We start from the raw sequence: 18,602 nt of genomic DNA, 5'->3' as shown, positions 1-18,602 counted from the left end.
AAAATAAAAAAAAGCAAGTTTCAGAACAGTGCATATTAACATGGTCCATGGATATAGATATGTGTTTTATAAATGTATTTATATAAAAAGCTGTTTCTCAGGATGCCTGGGTGGGTCAGTCAGTTAAGCATTTGCCTTTGGCTCAGGTCATGATCCCAGGGTCCTGGATTGAGTCCCACATGGGGCTCCTTGCTCAGCGGGGAGCCTGCTTCTCCCTCTATCTGCTGCTCTCCCTGCTTGTGCCCTCTCTCTCTCTGACAAATAAATAAAATCTTTAAAAAAATAAAATAAAAAGCTGTTTATTTGCATTTAAAGATCAGGAAAGCCAGACACCAAAATTCTAATAGTGTTTTCTTTGGAGGGAGAGAGTAGGGGTGGTTGATTAACTGATTGACTTCCCAACTTTTATCCTTTTTTTAAAATTTTTTTTAAAGATTTTATTTTTGGGCGCCTGGGTGGCTCAGTTGGTTAAGCGACTGCCTTCGGCTCAGGTCATGATCCTGGAGTCCCTGGATCAAGTCCCACATCGGGCTCCCTGCTCAGCAGGGAGCCTGCTTCTCCCTCTGACCCTCCCCCCTCTCATGTGCTCTCTGTCTCTCTCATTCTCTCTGTCTCAGATAAATAAATAAAATCTTTAAAAAAAAAAAAAAAAAGATTTTATTTTTAAGTAATCTCTATACCCAATGTGGGGCTCAAACTCACAGCCCCAAGATCAAGAGTCACATGCTCTACCAACTGAGCCAGCCAGGTGTGCCCCAACTTTTATTCTGAAAAATCTCAAACCTATAGGAAGGTTGCAAAGAGAATACAGTGATCAGGGGCCCATGGCTGGCTCAGTGAATAGAGCATGTGACTCTTGATCTCAGGGTCGTGAATTCAAGCCCCACGCAGGCATAGAGATTACTTAAAAAAAAAAAAAGAACATACTGATCAGTCTTTAAACTTCATCTAATTTACCAGTTGTTAACATTTTGCCACATCTGCAATGTACATATGTGTGTGTGTATATATGTACATACATTCAAGGTTATATTTGTGTTTTAGCAAGCCATTTGATAGTCAGCTGCAGACATCATAACACTCTTTTCCTAAATACTGTATTCAGATGCATCTCCTAAGAAGGGGATATTCTCCTATATAACCTCAATTCAATAATCACACTCAGGAAACTACATGTTAATATAATACTATTATCTAAAATATTCAAATGCTTCCTATTCTCATTTCCCCAAAGTGTCCCAATAATGCCTTTAGATTCTCCACCCCCCCCCCAATCCAGGATCCAACCAAGAATTGCATATTGCCGGGGGAAGGGTGGGCAAAATGGGTGAAGAGGAGTGGGAAATACAGGAGAAAAAGAAAAACCAAAAAAAAAAGAATCGCACATTGTAGTCAGTTGCCATGTCTCTCTAGTTTCCAGATTATGAGTAATTAAACTTTGTTTTTACTTTTCTATTGTGTATTTTCTAATGTTTTCCAATGGACATGGAACACTTTCGTTAAGAAGTTAGGAGGGGGTGTCTGGGTGGCTCAGGTGGTAAGGCATCCGACTCCTGATTTCAGCTCAGGTCATGATCTCAGGGTCATGCGATTGACCCTCACATGGGGCTCTGTGCTCAGCAGGGAGTCTGCTTGAGATTCTCTCTCTCCCTCTCCCTCTGCCCCTTCTGCCCCCCGACCCCGTCCCCCGCACGCATACCTGGGCTCGCTCACGCTCTCAAATAAATAAATCTTATAAAAAAAAAAAAGAATAAAAATAGGAAGGTGTCTGGCTAGCTCAGTCAGTATAGCATGTGCCTCTTGATCTTGGGGTTGTGGGGTCATGAATTTAAGCCCCATGTTGGGCATGGAGCCTACTTATTAAAAAAAAAAAAAAAAAGGAGTCAAAATAGCCAGACTATGGCTGTGAAACCCCAAAGTCATGTTCTAGGTCCCAAATGAAGTGACCCCTTCCCTACCCACAGCAGGGCAGGCCAAGGGGAGACTGACAGTCTCTCTTCAGCATGAGAGCTGAGGCCATCCACTCTTCTTTCTACAAGGTTCCAAATCCATGGCAGTCAATATACAGGTCTGGAATTAAGATCCTATGAGAAGCCGGCCCCCTCCTTACCTGCACAGGTGGGGGGCCCTGGGGCATGGGCTGGTCCAGGGATGTGAAGGCCGACATGGCAGACATGAGCACATCATCACTCACCAAGATGTTCCCCTGCACCAGGGTCTGGATCAGCGGGGATGGGGGCACTGTAATGTACGTGGAGATCTGGGTAGTGTGAATGAGAGAGAGAGAAGAGAACAGAAGGGAAGGGAAGGGAAGAGAAGAGAAGAGATATGTCTGAGGCTCTGGAAGGAAACAGGGCATGATGCAAAAGACTCGGGCTCTGGAACCCCACAGACCTGTGTTTCATTTCCACCTCTACTTCTCCCTGCTGTGTGACCCTGGGCAAGTCACTCCACCTTTTAGAACTTCCATTTCCTTATCTACGAAATGAGAATAAGTCATAACTCTCTGTAAGAGAAATACCCCATGACCCAGCAATAATACTTTCTGGTATCTCTCCTACAGAAACACTCACACATGTCCACAGGGAGTCCATGAACAAGAGTATTCTATATAGCTTTATTTCAAATAGTGTATAACTGGAAAGAACCTCAGTGTCCATCAAAGGGGAAATGGAGTAAAACAATACAATACAGTCATAGCATAGAATACTACACAACAGATAAAAGGTATTGCATGAAAAATCAAATTATGTAATAACATGCAGATTATATATTCTTACTTCAAAAATTCTAAAACAATAGCACTATAGAATTCCTGTGGGAATCACCATGCTCTGTATTAGGAGAGGTCTGTGGCAGCTTGAGAAGTATCAGCGTACAAGTCCTATGGGTCTGGGGGTGAATGCTTTTATTCTGACGGCAGGAATTATGTCTATACAGTGGATGGAGATAACGTTTTAAAGGAATAAGGAGACAAGAGGAAGCCAGAAGGAAATCTGACCCCTCGACCTGGCAGCCTGAGACATGTCCAGCCTCCTTTATGAGGATTCTTTAATCCCTCTCAGAGCCCCTGACCCAGGGTGTCTCTGCTCTCCCCTGACCTCCAGACTTGTAGATTGTCTGCATCTTCACCACCTCCACTTAAAGGTCCAATGGATATCTCAAATCCAGCATGACCAGTTGAACTCCTGACATCCCCCCAGATCTTCTTCTTGCTGTTTCCCCACTTCAGTAAATGGCAACTCCACCTCTGCAGTGGATCCCCCTTGACTCCTCATCTCACACCTCACATCCAGCCTATCCACAAGCTCTTTTGGCTCCACCTTCAAAACATTTCCAAAATCTCATCTCTTCTCTCCACCTCCACTGCCACCATCCGACCAAGCCTCCACCACCTATTGCCTGGATTGGTACAACAGCCCCCTAAAGCCTCCTGGGTTTCTCTCTTGACTCCCACCAAAATGTATTCTCTGTACAGCAGCCAGAGTAATCTAGTTTAAGTGTAAATCAGACTATGTCCCTCTTCTGTTCAAAACCTTCCTAAGGTTCCCATCTGACTCAGACGAAAAGCCCACAAGGCGCACATGCTCGTCAGGATCCCCCTGTTGCCTGTCTGAACTTATCATCTCCCACCCTCCTCCTCACTCACTCAGCTCCAGCCACGCTCACCTCCTTGCTGGTCCTGGAATAAACCCAGCACACACCCACACCAGGGCCTTTGTACTTGCTGATCTCTTCTCCTGAAATACTCTTCCCTACACTAGTAGCATGACTCATTCCCTCATCACCGTAGGTCTCCGTTCCTATGTCACCTCTTCACAGAGCTCTTCCCCAAGCACCATATACAAAATGACAAAACCTCCCATCCCTGTCTTGGCATCCCCATCTCTCTGCACTTAACATCCCCTGAAAAAAGTATATCTCTACATAGATGTTTGGGTACTATCTCACCCTCCATGAGGGCAGTGATGTGGAATATTTGTCCATCACAGTGCCCACACGGTGCCTGACATAGTGCATGCTCAAAAAAGACTTGAATGAATGAATGAACGAACACACAAATGAACGAATGAATACCTGGCGATTAGTAGGAGGTGGGGCCTGCTGGACCGCTGTGGGGGCTGCCGAAGGCGTGTAGATGCTGTTAGTGGCCAATGAGGCGGTGGCCAGGGGCGGGGCATTCCCATGGCATTGTTCCCGCTTGTGGGTCATAAATGCCGGCAGTGAGTTGAACTGCTTCTTACACTTCCCGCAGAGAAAAACATCCTCATCATCTAGGGGTCACACCCACACGGTAGCAGAAGGACAGGAACATTGATAAAAAGCAAGATAAATGAGAGGGCATCACAGTGAGAAACAGGGGAAAACCTAACAGCAATCTGTGACTCAGTGTGTTTGTGTCAAGTGCCAACTCTGTGCTTCCAAAAGGAGATTTCAAAACCACATAGGCAACTGCAGGAATATCCAGCCATGTCCACCCAGGTATCGAAAAATTAGAACTCAGGAGCGCCTGGGTGGCTCAGTCGTTAAGCGTCTGCCTTCGGCTCAGGTCATAATCCCAGGGTTCTGGGATCGAGCCCCACATCAGGTTCCTTGCTCGGCAAGGAGCCTGCTTCTCCCTCTCCCATTCCCCCTACTTGTGTTCCCTCTCTAGCTGTCTCTCTCTCTGTCAAATAAATAAAATCTTTAAAAAAAAAAAAAAAGAAAAATTAGAACTCAGGAAATAGTGGAGTGGGTACGCTTCAAAGCTGAGAAATTCAGAATCTTTATCCTGCCTGAATTTGTTCATCAGTCCCCAAATGGGCTACATGACCTTCTACGTCTCTACATCCCCGTTCCCCCTGCAAGCTGCTTCTCTCAGAACAACTTACTCTGCAAGACTCTGCTCAGATGTCACCTCCTTCAGGAAGCCTTCCTAAAGCTAGACGCCACAGTTCCTCCAGCTGGGTGCATTGCTCATCTCACACTCTTCCCAGCACCAGCAAACCATGAGTCCTCCGAAAGGGAGGAAATGAGTCTTACTTATTACCATACCTGCAGTATCTCCTGGGTAACATAGGAGGCCCTCGATGGGTATTTAGTGAATGAGTGAAAAACTCAATGAATGATTAGCCATAGTGGACACCACCCACTGAGGGGTGCCAAGCACTTGACACGTTGTGGCAGAAATGTCTATTTGTCATTCAACATCCACTCTCCCTTCTTAGATAGTAATAGTGGGAAACATGACCGTCTAACTAAAGACTTTATCTCCCAGCCTTCTTTGCAACTAGACATGTCATGCGACTGAATTCTGACCAACAGGACGAGAGCAAAAGTATAGTGTCTATGCAACTTCCTTTTAAAAGGAAGACATAACGTTTCCCCATTAAGTACAATGTAAGTTGTACATTTTGTGTAGATGCCCCCTATTCAATTGAGAAAATCTCCCCCTTCTAGTGCTAGCTGACTGAATGATTTTTATCACAAATGGGTGTTGAATTTGTCAAGCGCTTTAACTACACCTATTTGTGAATGATATGTGTTGTTCTTTTTTACTCTATTAATAAAGAAAATTACATCAAAAAAATAAAAGGAAGGCATATAGGGACACGTGGGTGGCTCAGTCGGTTAAGCCTCTGCCTTCGGCGTGGGTCATGATCCCGGGGTCCTGGGATGGAGTCCCACATCAGGCTCCCTGCTCAGCAGGGAGTCTGCTTCTCCCTCTGCCCCTCACCCGACTCGTGCTCGCTTGCTCTCTAGCTCTCTCAAATAAATAAATAAAATCTTAAAAAAAAAAAAAAAACAGGAAGGCGTATGACTTCCACTTTGTTCTTTCTTCCCTTCGTGTTGGCTAGAATGTGGAAATGAAAGTGGAAAGCTGGAGCAGCCAACCTGGACTGTAGGTAGAGGGCAACAGAGCCATAAGAAAGACAGGGTCTGGGCGCCTGGGTGGCTCAGTTGGTTGAGCGACTGCCTTCGGCTCAGGTCATGATCCTGGAGTCCCTGGATCGAGTCCCGCATCGGGCTCCCTGCTCGGCAGGGAGTCTGCTTTGCCCTCTGACCCTATCCCCTCTCATGTGTTCTCTCTCATTCTCTCTCTCTCAAATAAATAAATAAAATCTTTAAAAAAAAATAAAAAAAAATAAAAAATAAAAAAAAAAAGAAAGACAGGGTCTGAGTCTTACCATACCCACCCCCAAATGCACATCAGGACTTCATGTAAGAGAGAAATAAGCAGGGGCGCCTGGGTGGCTCAGATGGTTAAGTGTCTGCCTTCAGCTCAGGTCATGATCCCAGGGTCCTGGGATCGAGTCCCGCATCGGGCTCCCTGCCCCTTGGGGAGCCTGCTTCTCCCTCTGCCTCCCTCTCTCTCTTTCTCTCTCGTTCTGTCTCTCATGAATAAATAAATAAAATCTTTAAAATAAATAAATAAATAAATTTAAATTTAAAAAAAAGAGAGAGAAATAAGCATTCATCTGTACAAACCACAAGAAACTTGCGTTCCTTATTTACAAAACAACTGAAAGTGAGTCCCAAGTATCCTCAAAAGGTTTCTACGAGGTAAGACTATTTTCCTTGTTTTACAGATGTAGAAACTGAGGCACAGAGAAGTTAACTTACTTGCCCGAGGTCATACAGCCAGTAACTAACTACGGGAACAAGGATTCAAACCCAGGTGGGTATCTCTCTGTGCCCAGAATGGTTCCCAAGTATTCAAAAATGTTTGTGGAATGAATAAATGAATACACAGACTCACACAGGGCTCTAAAGTTCCTTGCCTTCTCTGTGTCTCAGGGGCCTGGCCTGGAAATTGGAGATTCATGTTCAGCCTGTTCTTTCCATAGAGGCGAGGCTGAGAAATAACTTTTGGGTCAAAGGTACAAGCATTACTAAGCTCTTAGCCATTCCCTATGTCATGATCCTCACATTCACTAAGTGACTGAGAAAGTGTGTCCTCGTTGCTAAGCAGAGAAAAACATGAGCCTGAAAACCCAGGCTGGGAGGAAGGGGAGAAGGTTCAGACACCAGATGGTATCCTGGGCACCCCAATAGGCAATTCACTCCTATACCCCTTCATGAGCCCCACCTGTTTTTCACAGGGAGCTACCCACCCTTCCCACCAGTGAGCCGTGAACCTGAGCAGATACTCACCCAGTGGCTGGATAGCAGGAGATGCACTGACACTCTGGCCTGTTGGATCAGGGACTGCGCCTTGGCCATCCAACAACGACTGGACCGCCAGGACGGTCTGATTGTCCATTCCTGAAAAAAGAAATGGAGTCTCTGACTTCCCCCTTACGAGCCAGACCCAACACAAGCCCTCTGTGGCAAAGACAGCTGGCTGTGCCCCAATACACATTCTCTCCTACTTCCATTGCAATAGAATCCAAGATTTTTGACTGAAAATGTGGCCCCCCACAATAAAGATTACATTTCCCAGCTGCTCTTGCAACTAAGGAATGTCTAAATTCTGGACAATGGGATTTAAGGAAAGGTGTTCTAGGGTGGTATCTGGGAAGTTATCTTAAAACTGCCTGGTATGTGATGCCCTTTTGTGCTCCATCCTCCATCCTGCTTCCTACAACAAGAACATGATACTGGGGAAGTCTAGCCACCCTCCCATATCATAAGGAAAAGGGCCATACCCTAGGAATTGCAGGGCAAAAGCTGGAAAGATCCTGGGCCTCTGAGAACCTTGTAGAACACAGCCATCCTTGGAGCTCTGGACCGTCTTCCTCTGGACTCCCATACAGAAATTTCCCATAGAGAAATAAACTTCTAGGGGCGCCTAGGTGGCTCAGTCGGTTAAGCATCTGCCTTTGGCTCAGGTCATGATCCGAGAGTCCTGGGATCAAGCCCCACGTCCGGCTCCCTGCTCAGCGGGGAGCCTGCTTCTCCCTCTCCCTCTGCCTCCTACTCTGCCTACTTAAATGCTCTCTCTCTCTCTGTCAGATAAATAAATAAAATCTTTAAAAAAGAGAGAGAGAGAGAAATAAACCTCTACCCTGTTTATTTTTTATTTTTTAAAGATTTTATTTATTTATTTGAGAGAGAGAGAATGAGAGAGAGCATGCACATGAGAGGGGGGAGGGTCAGAGGGAGAAGCAGACTCCCCGCCGAGCAGGGAGCCCGATGCGGGACTCGATCCAGGGACTCCAGGATCATGACGTGAGCCGAAGGCAGTCGCTTAACCAACTGAGCCACACAGGCGCCCCTACCCTGTTTAAACCACTGCTAGATTGGACTTCTCTCTTCCTCAGGGAACAGTATGGTCCTAAATCATAAGCCCCTCCACAAATCATGTTACCGAGTCTTCCCATCCTACCCTACAAATCCCACAAATTTGTTTGCACTTGGGCGTCCTTGCTTCCCTTGTTTTCCAACGTTGTATTGCTCTTTTCAGTTCCTCAGTAAACAGTGTAATCTGAATTTATGGTCAGAGCACCCGTGAGAGGCTGAGTACTTCCGTGTTTTCCAATCAGTTGTCACTGCTGCTGAGGTTCACAGTAGTACACTGTCTAGCCATGTCACCAGCTGGAGGACAGGTCTCCTCACATCTAAGTGGGCACCAAAGCACACTGCCTCCCTCCCAAAAAACCCAGAGGATGCCTCCTTCTCTCTGTCCCCACAGCCAATGCTCTGCTTCCAACCTCTCAGCTTTTACCTGGACACCTGCTCCAGCTTCTAAAGGCAACAGAAATTAGAACCATTAGTTGCTGCAGCCGAAGTGAATTCGTATTTTCTCTTCTCACAATGCATACTGTGTCTCTCCTGAGGCCAGCTCTCCCCTCCAAATCCTCCTGCTCTCTCAGAAACCACTCTCCACCAACTGGTCCCTTTCTTCACAGTATGCCTGCAACCTCTCCTTCCCATCAACAGCTACACATGCTCAGGTCTCCCTAGAATGCCCGCTCTTAAACCCGTGTTCCTATCTCTCCTCCCTTCAACATGAATCATCCTTCTATCTCCTCTACCCATCTCCCAATCATCCTCTACCCACCTCATGGGGTTTAAGCCCCCAGCATTCCACCAAAATCACCAAAGAATGCCTGGCAGCATCGGACATTCCTTCCTGAGACATTCCTTCTCTGACTCTAGGATACCTCCCTCCTGGGTCTTCTCCCACCTCTCTGCTCACTCCTTCACAGACTGCTCTGCTCTCTTCTGTCCATCCCCTAAATGTTTGTTTTGAAAGGTTCCTTCAGTCTGGATTCTCTCTTTTCTCCCTGGGCAGACTCATTCACCTCCCATCTAGTTCTCCCCAAAATCTAGAGTCCCAAACCTGGGGTTTGCTCCCCTGGATGAGCTTCAGTAAATCTTCTCCTATTTTAGGCAAAACTGTGAGTAGATTAGCATTTGTATGCAAATCTGTACATGAGTATTCACAGCAGTTTTTTTTTTTTTTTTTTTAAAGATTTTATTTATTTATTTGACAGAGAGAGACAGCAAGAGAGGGAACACAAGCAGGGGAAGTGAGAGAGGGAGAAGCAGGCCTCCTGTGGAGCAGGGAGCCCGATGCGGGGCTCGATCCCAGGACCCTGGGATCATGACCTGAGCCAAAGGCAGACGCTTAACGACTGAGCCACCCAGGCGCCCCTATTCACAGCAGTTTTATTCATAATAGTAAAAAACTGGAAACAACTCAGATGTTCTTCAATGGGTGAATAGTTAAACTGTGATACATCCATACCATGGACTACAACTCAGTAATAAAAAGGAACGAACTACTGATATGCACAATAACTTGGGTGAAACCCCAGGGAATTATGATAAGTGGAAAAAAGCCAATTTCAAAAGTCATAAACTATACGATTCCATTTACATGACATTCTTGAAATGACAAAATTTTAGAACCAGAGAACAGATTAGTGGTTGACAGACATCAGGGATGACAGGGAGAGGGGAAGGAGGTGGGTATGGCTACCAAAATGCAGCCTTTTATAGTGATGGAACTGTTCTGTATGTTGTGATATAAAATAGTCTTGCACAATGTTACATTGAGGGAAACTAGGTAAAGGGTATATATGAATATACAGGAAAAAACACAATGATCTCAAAATAAAAAATTTGATTCAAGGGGTGCCTGGGTGGCTCAGGTGGTTAAGTGTCTGCCTTCGGCTCAGGTCATGATCCCAGGGGTCCTGGGATTGAGCCCCATGTCGGGCTCTCTGTTTAGCGGGGAGCCTGCTTCTCCCTCTTCCTCCGCCTGTCACTCCCCCTACTTGTGCACGCGCTCTCGCTCGCTCTCTCTGTGTCAAATAAATAAAATCTTAAATTTTTTTTTTTAAATTTTGATTCAAAAAATACTGTCTGTCAAAACTATAGAGACAATCAGAAGATCAGTGATTGCCGGGGGTTTTGGGGGAGAGCTGAACAGACAGAACACAGAGGATTTTTAGAGCAGTGAAAATACTCTGTGATGATATTGTAATGATGGATATATGTCATTGTACATTTGTCCAATAGAATGTGCAACACCCAGAGTGAGCATTAAGAAAAACCATTGACTTTGGATGACTATGATTTGTCAATGTAGATTCATCCTTGGTAGCAAATGTACCATTCTGGCGAATTATGTTGATAATGGGGGAGGCTAGTCATGTGTGAGGTCAGAGGCTATTCAGGAAATCTCTGTACCTTCCTTTCAACTTTGTTGTGAACCTAAAGCTGCTAAAAGTAAAAAATAGTCTTTTTAAAAATGCTGCCTGTCTAAAACTGAGATCAAGCTAAGTGTGTCACCCTCAACCCTCAGTTTAACCTCTTCCAGTAATCCTCATCAACAAGAATAAGCACTAATGTCCACCCAGCCACAGCCCCTGGGGCACCCCTTTATTCTTTCCCCAACCTGTTTCCCTGCCCCCTCCTCATTTCTAGTCCTTCAGCAAGTCTAGCCTATTCTGCCTCCACTGCCTCTCTCAGATCCACTTTCTTCCATCCCGCAGCTGTCCCCCTGGCTCAGGCCACCATCAGTTCTCAGCAGGACAACTGCAGCTACTTCACTCACCTCCCTGCTGCCACTCTGGCCCCCTCCAGTGTGTCCTCAGAGCAGCCCGAGTGAACTTTATAAAACATACATCAGATTGTGCTGCTCCCCTGCTGAAAACCCTTTCTCAGCTCCACAGTGATTCCAAGATAAAGTTCACAAGTCTCAGCTCTAGCTCCTCACTCATATGAACTTCTGTGAATCCTCAAAGACCTCTCTTCCCCCCAGGGCTTTGTAAATGCAGTTCCTACCGCCTGGGTCATCTCTGGGTCCCCACAGTTCTGCTGTCCTTCTTCTAGCCCAGCATGCATCACACTGTCCTAGGAACTGATTTTTCTTTTAATTTCTTCATCACTCAATACATGAACACATTCTTGTAGTAAAAATTCAAACATGGAGGACGTCCATGGAACCTAAAGAGAAAGTAGGCCTCACCCTATTCTATTGGTCTCCCGAAGGGAACCACACTGACCCTGGTCCCCCATGTCCATCACCCATAATAGCACCAAATGCCAGCTAAGGTAATCTTTTATGGTTTACCTTTTCTATAATTCTGTAATTTCAATAGTTGCTTGTTCTATAATTTCTGTATGCTTCCCTCCCCTCACATGCCCCCTGCCCCGACTGTGGGGCAGGAATTGTGTCTGGCTCAGTGAGTAGTCCTGAGATTGAAATTCTCCAGATGGCTGTAGGGTTTACCCCCATTTTATTGTGAGAACTCTGATCCTCTAAGAAGTGACGGGACATGGCTGAGATGTCCTACAGGACTAAGTCTCAGCTACATACTACTAGCCTGGCCAACTTTCAGTCTTCACCCTAATTATGTGTACACTGATCTTATCACACCCCTCTAAGAGCATCTCGGGTCTGTATCCGCCTACATCTACCCTGTGCCACGGTCCTAAAGTCACGGACTCCTCCCCACCCATGTCCCGCAGGTGCAGAGGGAGGCCTTCAGTGTCTGTTGTCTCCAAAGCCCAGATTCCCTGCGCCTGTGGTCCACTTCCATGCTAGGAACCTCCAAAGCACAGGACAATCAGTTGGCGCCCAGTGTTTATAGGTTTCCGTCTGAGGGTACTGTGTCCCAGCCAAGCACACCGTTGACACCCACCGTTTCTTGGTCTGAGTGCATAAAACTCTGCACCCCAGCACGGTACACAAAATAGGCGCCTAGTGTTTGTTGGTTTGGGTCTGTGAGCACCGAGTCCTGGCCTTGCACACAGGTAGCACCTATCCTTTCCTGATCTATTTTGAGAGACTACCTCAAGGCATGAGGCACAGCTGACGCTCATTACAAGTTCTTCGTGGTTAGGCTGCTTCAGCCGCCAAGCCTCTCCCGCCCCCGCACCACCGTCCCCCTCAGCGCAGCCTTGGCGGGGTCCCGGCTTCCACGCTGCGGCCTCCCCGGCTGTTCCCTCCAGAAGGCCCCTCCCGCGCCGGCCCGAGGCCCTCGCGGTTGACGCTGTTCCTGTCCAAGGCCTTCCCCCGCCTCCGCCCCGGCCATGCCTCCCTGGCTGTTCTGCCCCAGTGCTCCCCCGCCCCCCCCTCCGGGCTTTCTCTCCTCGCTGTTCCTGTCCCGTTGTCCCCCTTGAGCCGACCCTCGGCTCCCGCGGCTGTTCTGGTCCCACGCCCCCGCCCTCCGCCATTGAGCCTTATCTCCGCCGCTGTTCCCGTCCCGGTGCCCACCCCCTCGCCGGGCCTCGTCTCCCGCGGCTGTTCCCGCCCGTGCCCCTCCCGCCCCGCGGCTGTTCCGGCCCCGGCGCCCTCCGCCCCGCGGCCGCCGCGCGCCCTGAGCCCGGCGCTGCGAGGACGCGGCGGGAGGGGGCGCAACGCGGAACAGCCGACTCCCCAGGCCTCGCCGCCGCTCACCCTCCAGGGCCTCGAAAATCGTCTGCGCCATCTTGGAGCTGCCGCCGTCTCGGGAGCCGATGCGGGGCTACGTGAGCATTGTGGGAACCGCGGCGGGGCCAGGGCCGCCAGGGGGCGCTCGGGAGCTGCCGCCGAGCCCCCCCGTCCGGGAAATTCAGCCATGGCTCCCCCGGATAACCCAGTCACCGGCATGTGGACCCCCATCCCTGTCTCACTTGAATCCCCAGTTCTGCACACTGGCCTTATCCCAGCCGCACACAGCGGACCTCCCAATTGGGTATTGGACCCCTAATATTATCTGGGCCTGCCACCCCCGCCCCTGCACGTGAGACCCCCAGTTATGCAACATGGAACTTATTTTCACCGCACACAGTATCCCCCGCCTAACCCGGACCACCCAACTCTGTGACAAGGACTTTCACCTAACCCGAGACCCCTGCCTTAGCTGTGCAACACTGATTCTCACTCCTTACCATATACTTATTGTCCCCAACTACAGTGAGCCCCATCCATCACACCTACTGGGAGTCACCTGTCTCCTGAAGTGCCTCCCATCTCAACCCGGTCTTAATCCCCCCTCATCTCAGACATTCACCCATGGCTGTTGCTTAACCCCCCATTTCCACCTTTTGGGGACCTCCATTTCTTCTTCATCCAGACCTCCATCCCTGCCTCCTGGGGAATTCTGTCAAATAAAACCTCGATCCCGCCTTAGCAACCTTCAGCCCAGCCTTACAGAAAGCCTATCCAGGTCTCCCAGGTATTTCCCCCCACTCCAGTCCTCATTGGGACACCCCCCCAATCCAACACCACTCTCTCTTCATAGTTCATGCTCCATTAGCCACTAATTGAGAGTTTACTATGCCCCAAGTCCTATAATAGCTCCAGGATCCAGTGCTCCTTTCCCTTGGAGTTAGGGGTGGGGGAAGCAGACAGACATTAAATCTTAAAAATTAATTACCAGGTGTGACAGTGGTTCCAAATTGGCCATTGGATTTGACTCTAAATGTTCTCATTGTTTTTTCTTAAATACCTATTTTAGTCTCATCCAACGTAATAACCATAAGAATCACAATTTTCATTTTCTCATATTCACTAAATAAATATGTAACTCCTAAGAGTAAAAAAAAAAAATTTTTTTTGTTCAAAGGTCCTTTGCCCTTATGGAACATTACCAGCCACTGTTCCTGATAAGTTGCCTCACAGACCGTCCACCTGCACACCCCCTCAAGGCCCATTTCTACTGGTGAACTCCCCATCTTGCCCCAAATGCCACCCCTGTCTTCCCCAGCACTACACACCTTCCCCTTCCTATTCACCCTTGCACAGCAAGCCCTGAGCAAATGTCCCTCACAGAGAACCTACCATTTTCCCAGGTTGTATGCCTCACCCTCTTTCCCCGGGGAACTTTGGAGACCCAGGGCCTTCCTCAAGGCCTAAACCCCCCTTTCCATTGCCTCTCTGACAGGAGTCAGGCCAGGGTTCCCACCTCCTTGTCTTTCCTTTAACATCCCCATTGATCAAATGGCCTCAGATTCTTGTCATCTCTTCCCTTCAAGAGCTTCTCAATATAACTGTTCTTTTTAAAAATTATTCAAGTAATATATTAATACATTCACACTCATTTAGTTAGAATTGACCCTTGAACAACATGGGAGTTGGGGCACCAAACTTGCACACAGTTGAAAATCCTGTGTACAACTTTTGACTCCTCAAAAATGTAGCTACTAATAGCCTACCGTGACCAATAGCATAAAGTCAGTTAACAAATATTTTGTATATGTATTATATACTGTATTCTTATAATAAAGCTAGAAAAAAGAAAATGTTATTAAGAAAATCATAAGGAAGAGGAGCATCTGGCTTGCTCAATTGGTAGAGCATGTGACTCTTGATCTCGGGGTTGTGAGTTTGAGCACCACATGGGGTGTAGAGATTACTTAAAAATAAAATCTTTAGGGGCGCCTGGGTGGCTCAGTCGTTAAGCGTCTGCCTTCAGCTCAGGTCATGATCCCAGGGTCCTGGGATCGAGCCCCGCATCGGGCTCCCTGCTCCGTGGGAAGCCTGCTTCTCCCTCTCCCACTCCCCCTGCTTGTGTTCCCTCTCTCGCTGTGTCTCTCTCTGTCAAATAAATAAAATCTTTTAAAAAAAAAAAAATTAAAAAAAAAAAAAATCTTTAGAAAATGGAGGGGGCACTTGGGTGGCTCAGTAGGTTAAGCTTCTGACTCTTGGTTTCAGTTAGGTCACTGTCTCAGGGTTGTGAGATTGAGCCCTGAATCAGGCTTGGTACTCAGCGGGGAGTCTGCTTGGGGTTATCTCTCTCCCTCCCCCTCTACCCTTCTCCCCACTTGGCTCTCGCTCTCTCAAATAAATAAAGTAAATCTTTAAAAAAAGAAGAGAAAATACATTTATAGCACTGTACTATAAAAAATTCACCTGCACAGTTCAAACCCATGTTGTTCAAGGGTTAACTGTAATTTAAAATATTTATTACAGCGGTGGCTGGGTGGCTCAGTTGATTAAGCCTCTGCCTTTGGCTCAGGTCATGATCCCAAGGTCCTGAGATCAAGCCTCACATCAGGCTCCCAGCTCAGCGGGGAGCCTGCTTCTCCCTCTCCCTCTGTCCCTCTCTCCACTCATTCTCTCTCTCTCTCTCCCCCAAATAAATAAAATCTTAAAAAAAAATATTTATTATATACATATTGTGGTAGACATTGTTCTAGATGCTGGGGACACAGCCATGAACATAAATACAAAAATCCTTGCTTTCATGGAGTCTTAGTCCTGCAGGCAAGATGGACTATAAACAAGAAAAAAAAAAAGAAATATTCTGTGATTATATATTTTCTTTCCTCTGCAGGAAAGGAAGCTACTTTAGACAGGGTGGTCAGGGAAGGCCTCTCTGAGGAGGTGGATTTGAGAAATGATATGAAGTCACATGGAGAAAAGGAAACATGCAGAGCTTATTAGCTATATCATCTTGGGCAAGTGCAAAGACCCTGAGGTCTAAATGAAAGAAGGCCAAAGAATGTAAAGGAACAACTGAGGATAATAAGTGAGGTATGAGGATGAGGATGGAGAGACAGACAAGGCCAGTGTGAGGGTTGAAGTTTAGTTCTGAGGGTGATGGGAGGCACTGGACAGTAAAAGTTTCCACTAATACAAGTCTTGACAGTTTTCCATATATTTCCATATATCCAGGTGTATGTGCACATAGTTGATTTTTATCTCTTCTTCAGGACTTTGCAAATTCTGTTCTCTCTTACCAAAATGCTGTTTTTCCACCCTCATTGGAACAACACAAGCTTGCCTTTGTGCCTCCTCTAAAAAGCTTTCCATGATCTGCCTGGATGGGATCCCTCCCTCCCTTGCTGTTCCCGTTTCTCACAGTACCTGGTACTACTGCTGTCATGTGATACTTTTCTTGGAAATTCCCCTTTCCTCCAACCCCTCAATAGGAGCTCTTTGAGCAGGGGAGGTAGTGCATCCATTCTGGTTGGAACTCAGAGCTAGACACAGAGTAACCTGGGAAATGCTTGTTATTTGACCACCTGGCTGATAGAATAACTGAATGAGCTTTCAGGGATGTAGAATCCATTTCCAGCAGGCTCCCCATTCAGGCTGACTCCTGCTCCGAACTTTCTGCTCCTCGCCTCCATCTCTTCTTCCACCCAAATCTGTCAGTCCTACTTCCTTAAGGCCAGCTGGTTGGCACTGAACTGAATCAAATCACAGCTTAGAGACTCCTGGTATAAGTAATATGGTAATTCTAGGCATGGAGCCATGTAGGGAAGAAGGAAAGTTTGGGAAACTTCCAGTGTCCCCTCCACAATGAGTGCTCCTGCCACCCCAGAAAAGTTAACTTCTCCATGGGGAGGGGAGAAATCATGAGCAGCTTAAACCAGTGTCCCAGTTGCAAGGGAAAGGAAGTAAGGACACACATAGCAATGCTGGGCCCTGACATCTTGTTCATTGGCATTGGTAGGAGACAGCAAAACATGGTGGTTGCTATGGGCTGAATTGTTTTCCCCCAGAATTCATATATTGACATTCTAACCCCTAGTACCTCAGAATGTGACTGTATTTGGATATTGGGCCTTTAAAAGAAGTATTTAAGATTAAACAAGGTTATATAAGTGGGTCCTAATCCAGTATGACTGGTGTCCTTATAAAAAGAGGAAATTTGGACAAAGGTATGTACAGACCATGTACACACAGGCAGTGTTACAGACCATGTGAAGACACAAGGAGAAGACAATCACTTATAAACCTTTCAGTGTTTTTCAGGGGAAAATTTTTATATTTTATGTAACATTGCCACTATTTTCAGAGGAAGGATCACCTGAATAAACCAGTCCACTATTACTGAAAAGGAAGGAAGAAGAAAGAAAATCCATTTTCGGTGTTAAAATAGGCCAAGTATAATTCCTCCTTCACTGACCTCTGACACCATCTTCTGACACTGACCCAGGCAATAATATCCCAGATAAATACCACATGGCCCAAGTCCTAGGGGATACCCTCACAAGCCACAGCCACAACTCAACGTGTAGCTGTTATCCAATGACAACTCCACATAGTGACACACATAAATTCCACCCACCAGTGCTCTGGGAGATATCAACCCCAAACTGTATTGCTTCAACAAGCATATGTTGGACACCCACCATGTGCTAAGTGCTGGGGTTACAGCAGAAAATAAGACAGACAAGGTTTCTGCGGTCATGGAATTTATAGCCTGGTAGGGGCAATGGACAGTGGAAATGTAGCAAACAAATAATTTCAAAGAGTGAAAACTTGGGCGCCTGGGTGGCTCAGTTGGTTAAGCGACTGCCTTCGGCTCAGGTCATGATCCTGGAGTCCCTGGATCAAGTCCCTCAGCGGGGAGTCTGCTTCTCCCTCTGACCCTCCCCCCTCTCATGTGCTCTCTCTCATTCTCTCTCTCTCAAATAAATAAATAAAATCTTTAAAAAAAAAAAGTGAAAAGTTATACGGAGGAAATAAAAGGGCAGTGCTACTTTAGATGGGACATCTAGGAAGCCCTCTCGGAAGAGGTGGCATTTGATCTGAAACCTGAAGATTGAAAAGGAGCCCACCATGGGGGTAATGCATACCAGTCAGGAAAATATTAGGTGCATGCTCAAGGAACGGCAAGGAGGCCAGTTTGGCTGGAGAGGAGTGAGCGAGGGGCCAAGTGGCAGGATATGAGGTTAGAGAAAGAAGTAGGGGCCAGATTATAGTCTTTCTTGTGGACTGTGGGAAGGAGTTTGGATTTGAAGAATAAATGGAAGCCCTTGAGATCTCATATAATTTATGCCCTAGTAAATTTGCTAGGAGCACTGTTAACCCTGATCAGAACAGTCTTGTGTAAAGACTTGTGAGGCCTGGCTCCTCCCACTGTCACCCTCCCGATTCTAGGGAGGGCGGCTCCTCTTTCAAGAAACGTCCTTTCAAGCTCTCAAGTGACATAACTCCTGCCAAGCACGAAGGAAACAGGGTACCTGGTTGGACAAATCCACGTGTGTGATTCTGACCTTCCTTAGAGCTGGTCGGGCGGAGCCCGTTGTGATTGGTTACAAACTCTCCCACTCTTCCAATCAGGCCGCTATTCGGGAGAGTGCGTGCATCTCGTTCCCCGTGTGAGACGAGTAAGCCCTTTGATCGGCTCTTCCCGTGAGAGTGACAGCAGACGCAGCCTATGAGCGCAAAGATGCGCTGCTCTGTCCAGTGCGGCCAGCGGCGCCGCCGGAACCGGGGATGTCAGTGC

General features: G+C 47.1%; 1 protein-coding gene across 3 annotated transcripts in view; it reads right to left on the bottom strand.

Annotated features, from left to right (window-relative positions):
* The window catches only part of ZNF341 (zinc finger protein 341), a 43,730-nt gene extending 30,863 nt beyond the window's left edge, over nt 1-12,867 (bottom strand). For 2 of the 3 annotated variants that reach the window (XM_021688930.2, XM_044918550.1), the window contains exons 1-4: nt 12,836-12,867; nt 7,135-7,245; nt 4,078-4,274; nt 2,111-2,260 (exon numbers count right to left, since the gene is read on the bottom strand). In XM_021688930.2, coding sequence (XP_021544605.1) covers nt 2,111-2,260; nt 4,078-4,274; nt 7,135-7,245; nt 12,836-12,866 — 489 coding nt within the window. In that variant the 5' untranslated portion in view covers nt 12,867. Of the gene's footprint in view, nt 1-2,110; nt 2,261-4,077; nt 4,275-7,134; nt 7,246-12,835 lie in introns of those variants that run through there. The other variant, XM_044918551.1, reaches the window with a different exon arrangement.
* Between the last annotated feature and the right edge of the window lie 5,735 nt (nt 12,868-18,602).

This window comes from Neomonachus schauinslandi, chromosome 10 (assembly GCF_002201575.2).
Source record: "Neomonachus schauinslandi chromosome 10, ASM220157v2, whole genome shotgun sequence".
Lineage (NCBI taxonomy): Eukaryota > Metazoa > Chordata > Mammalia > Carnivora > Phocidae > Neomonachus > Neomonachus schauinslandi.
This window is presented reverse-complemented; position numbering and strand designations above follow the sequence as displayed.